This window comes from Drosophila suzukii, chromosome X (genome assembly GCF_043229965.1).
Source record: "Drosophila suzukii chromosome X, CBGP_Dsuzu_IsoJpt1.0, whole genome shotgun sequence".
In the NCBI taxonomy this organism is placed as follows: domain Eukaryota; kingdom Metazoa; phylum Arthropoda; class Insecta; order Diptera; family Drosophilidae; genus Drosophila; species Drosophila suzukii.
Genome location: NC_092084.1, coordinates 8332502 through 8337460, shown reverse-complemented (window position 1 = coordinate 8337460; position 4959 = coordinate 8332502). Strand labels below are relative to the sequence as shown.

At 40.2% G+C, this 4959-nt stretch overlaps 1 protein-coding gene across 1 annotated transcript; it reads left to right on the top strand.

Moving 5' to 3' along the window:
• The first annotated feature begins 469 nt into the window (after window positions 1–469).
• sc (achaete-scute family bHLH transcription factor scute) lies at window positions 470–1887 on the top strand. The gene has a single exon (XM_017083425.4). It carries the CDS (start codon window positions 564–566, stop codon window positions 1602–1604), a length of 1041 nt encoding a protein of 346 aa, XP_016938914.2. The 5' UTR covers window positions 470–563; the 3' UTR covers window positions 1605–1887.
• Window positions 1888–4959: the final 3072 nt, after the last annotated feature.

Below are 4959 nucleotides of genomic sequence, written 5' to 3'. Positions count from 1 at the left end.
TGGCGTGCCGCAGCGAAAAGAACACTCAGCAATGCAGTTGATCGTTTTTATTTTATTTCCCCCATAGCTTGAGTATTTCTTTTGAGTGAAAATTCGAGTGATTCTTCTTGGATTGGGAACAGTTTTCCTGGGGGACTGTTTTGATACTTGAGTGTACCTGAGAGAAAGACAGAGAGAGATACCGAGGCTACCTGTGGCTCACTCACTTCTCAGCTCATTTTTGCCTACCTGTACAGGTAGGTAGCTCATTCTCTCTCGCGCTATGTCTCTCTGTCTCGCATTTTGCTCCGATTCTCTCGCCGGTTTCTCTGCCTGGCTTTTTGAGCACCTCGGCTCGCAAACTCTCCAGCTTGAAGGGTACATAACGTGAGGGTTTAGGACGAAGGGACTCATTCTTGTGCAAGGTGTCAAACGATCAAGTTCAAGCCTTCTCCTCTCCTCACTATATTATTTTTTTCTGTTGATCGTACTACTCTGGGAAAACTAAAGGAGGAAGAAATAAGCGATCCGAAACTGTGTGTGTTTATGAGCAAAATAATAGTAATCCAACGAAAAACCTAGCCATGTCATCGAGTGTGCTGACCACGAGCCACGACCTATTCCCCACCACCATCAACACGGCCACGAAGATCTTTCGCTACCAGCACATTATGCCGGCACCCAGTCCATCGTCGCATCCCGGTGGCAATCAGAATCAGCCCGGTGCAGGTGGAATGCCCATCAAGACCCGCAAGTATACGCCCAGGGGCATGGCTCTGGCCAGATCCTCCTCCGATTCGGTATCATCCATTTCGCCTGGCTCCTCGCCGGCTCCCTACAATGTGGACCAATCCCAGTCGGTGCAGAGGCGCAACGCTCGGGAGCGGAATCGTGTCAAGCAGGTGAACAACAGCTTCGCCAGACTGCGCCAACATATACCGCAGTCCATCATCTCGGATCTGACCAAGGGCGGTGGTCGAGGACCCCACAAAAAGATCTCCAAGGTGGACACTCTGCGCATTGCCGTCGAGTATATCCGTCGGCTTCAGGATCTGGTGGATGATCTGAATGGAGGACCCAGTAATTCAGTGGCCAGCAATGCCGTCACCCAGCTGCAACTCTGTTTGGACGACGAGTCCAGCAGTCACAGTTCCAGCAGCAGTACTTGCAGCTCTTCGGGGCACACTAACTACTATCAGAACACCACGACTGCTGCCGGTCACAATCCTCTCCAGCAACAGCAGCAGTTGCAGAGGCAACAGTTCAACCACCAGCCACTGACGGCCATCTCACTGAACAGCAATCTGGTGGCCACATCCCTGCCAGGTGGAAATGGAGTCGCATCTGGAGGAGCCGTCATCAGCGCGAACAACCAGCAAACCTGCCACTCGCCCACTTCCTCCTTCAACTCCAGCATGTCCTTCGATTCCGGCACCTACGAGGCAGCTCCCCAGCAGCTATCCAACCATTTGGATCATCTGGATCACCTCGATACCGAGGGACACACCCACTCGCAACTCCAGCTGAAGTTCGAACCCTACGAACACTTTCAACTGGACGAGGAGGACTGCACGCCCGACGATGAGGAGATTTTGGACTACATTTCTCTGTGGCAGGAGCAGTGAATCCTGATCCTGATCTGAAGATCCTGCCAAAATCCACATCCCACCACACATCCTGTTCTCTTCTAGTCAATGTTGAGTTGAACCAAGTGCCTCAAATTGTAAATAACACTCATGCGAAAAACCACACCGACCGACACAATTTTTTTTTCCTACTATAAGCAAATTTTTTTGTATAATTTAAGAACCAAGAGACCAGTATCAAATATATATTTATAAAATAATTATAATAAAAACGAAGACAACTCTTTTTTGCAAATACAATTATATGTTAATTAGTTGTTGGACGAAGAAATAAAACGAAAAATCATAAGAATTACAAGAATCATGTTTCTTTTTTGCTTTCTGAGAAGGGGAGCCCGCTTATAATCAAGTTGGTAACATATGCGGGTAGCACTTGCACTTTAATTGCAATTTGCAGGGATCCATAAGGTGGCATTATGCGGAGAACCTGAAGACAGGATGTGCGGGCTGTCGATGTTGTTATACGACCGCTAATGAAGATCGCCGGGGCATCAGTTTTATATGATCCCCTTGAAGAGGCCTCCTCGTAAAGCGTTAATACTAATCCAAAATAGTGCTAAGCCCGGATCAGTAGAACTCTGGTCTCAAAGCCCTTTCCCTTTTTGCTCAGGTAGCCAGGGGAAATTCAAATTGCCGCAGGTACGATCAGCTAGACATATATATAATATTTATATATTGTAGTACCCTTCAAATGACACGTGCTACACGTTGAAAAGTTGAGGGAGTTGCGTCGACAAACCTTATCGCAATTGACTGAGCGCAAACATTTCTGCTATATGCTAATTCAATTGAATTCTGAATTTAGAAGCGGAAATGGGCGGGGCCAGGCCTTGGAACACTTCATTCTAATGCAGAAATAGCTAGAGCTGTGGCCAAGGTCAAGGTTGGGGGTTTCCCAAAAAGCAGAACCATTAAACCATCAACACAAGTATTTAAATGTCAGTAATTTGGAAGAAATAACTAAAGCAATGGTCCAAAAATGACATGCCAAACCTTGTTCAGCTCGTAATCAAATTTTAATTGGTTGACATTTAATCCTAGAAATCCTTCAAAATAAGTGAAAAATTTCGAAAATTTTAAGTTCTTACAATCAGCACGAAAATGACTGCGATCGATTATCTAGCTTATTAGCTGTCTATAACAGTGCGCCTTTTTTATATCGGTCTAGTTTTGGCCAAGTTACAGCAAAAAAGGATTACGAAAAAAATCGATTTTTTGTTAAAATCTAAAATCTTAATTTTCCGCCCAAAAAATATCAGTATTTTGGGCGAAACAAAAAAAGTAATGGTCTCAAAACGGAATGTCATACCTTGCCGAACTCGTAATAAAATTCCCAATCGATTTGCATTCACACCTAAAAAATTTTTATGTTGACCAATTTTTGCAAAAAATTGTGATGCTCACCCTTTCAAAAAAAGTGAAAAATTTCGAAAATTTGAAGTTCTTAGAATCAGCACGAAAATGACTGCGATCGATTATCTAGCTTATTAGCTGTCTATAACAGTGCGCCTTTTTTATATCGGTCTAGTTTTGGCCAAGTTACAGCAAAAAAGGATTACGAAAAAAATCGATTTTTTGTTAAAATCTAAAATCTTAATTTTCCGCCCAAAAAATATCAGTATTTTGGGCGAAACAAAAAAAGTAATGGTCTCAAAACGGAATGTCATACCTTGCCGAACTCGTAATAAAATTCCCAATCGATTTGCATTCACACCTAAAAAATTTTTATGTTGACCAATTTTTGCAAAAAATTGGGATGCTCACCCTTTCAAAAAAAGTGAAAAATTTCGAAAATTTGAAGTTCTTAGAATCAGCACGAAAATGACTGCGATCGATTATCTAGCTTATTAGCTGTCCATAACAGTGCGCCTTTTTGATATCGGTCTAGTTTTGGCCAAGTTACAGCAAAAACGGATTACGAAAAAAATCTATTTTTTGCCAAAATCTAATATCCTAATTTTCCGTCCAAAAAATATCAGTATTTTGGGCGAAACAAAAAAAGTAATGGTCTCAAAACGGAATGTCATACCTTGCCGAACTCGTAATAAAATTCCCAATCGATTTGCTTTCACACCTAAAAAATTTTTATGTTGACCAATTTTTGCAAAAAATTGTGATGCTCACTCTTTCAAAAAAAGTGAAAAATTTCGAAAATTTGAAGTTTACAGAATCAGCACGAAAATGACTGCGATCGATTATCTAGCTTATTAGCTGTCCATAACAGTGCGCCTTTTTTATATCGGTCTAGTTTTGGCCAAGTTACAGCAAAAACGAATTACGAAAAAAATCTATTTTTTGCCAAAATCTAATATCCTAATTTTCCGTCCAAAAAATATCAGTATTTTGGGCGAAACAAAAAAAGTAATGGTCTCAAAACGGAATGTCATACCTTGCCGAACTCGTAATAAAATTCCCAATCGATTTGCATTCACACCTAAAAAATTTTTATGTTGACCAATTTTTGCAAAAAATTGGGATGCTCACCCTTTCAAAAAAAGTGAAAAATTTCGAAAATTTGAAGTTCTTAGAATCAGCACGAAAATGACTGCGATCGATTATCTAGCTTATTAGCTGTCCATAACAGTGCGCCTTTTTGATATCGGTCTAGTTTTGGCCAAGTTACAGCAAAAACGGATTACGAAAAAAATCTATTTTTTGCCAAAATCTAATATCCTAATTTTCCGTCCAAAAAATATCAGTATTTTGGGCGAAACAAAAAAAGTAATGGTCTCAAAACGGAATGTCATACCTTGCCGAACTCGTAATAAAATTCCCAATCGATTTGCATTCACACCTAAAAAATTTTTATGTTGACCAATTTTTGCAAAAAATTGTGATGCTCACCCTTTCAAAAAAAGTGAAAAATTTCGAAAATTTGAAGTTCTTAGAATCAGCACGAAAATGACTGCGATCGATTATCTAGCTTATTAGCTGTCCATAACAGTGCGCCTTTTTTATATCGGTCTAGTTTTGGCCAAGTTACAGCAAAAACGGATTACGAAAAAAATCTATTTTTTGCCAAAATCTAAAATCCTAATTTTCCGTCCAAAAAATATCAGTATTTTGGGCGAAACAAAAAAAGTAATGGTCTCAAAACGGAATGTCATACCTTGCCGAACTCGTAATAAAATTCCCAATCAATTTGCTTTCACACCTAAAAAATTTTTATGTTGACCAATTTTTGCAAAAAATTGTGATGCTCACCCTTTCAAAAAAAAATAAAAAATTTCGAAAATTTGAAGTTTACAGAATCAGCACGAAAATGACTGCGATCGATTATCTAGCTTATTAGCTGTCCATAACAGTGCGCCTTTTTTATATCGGTCTAGTTTTG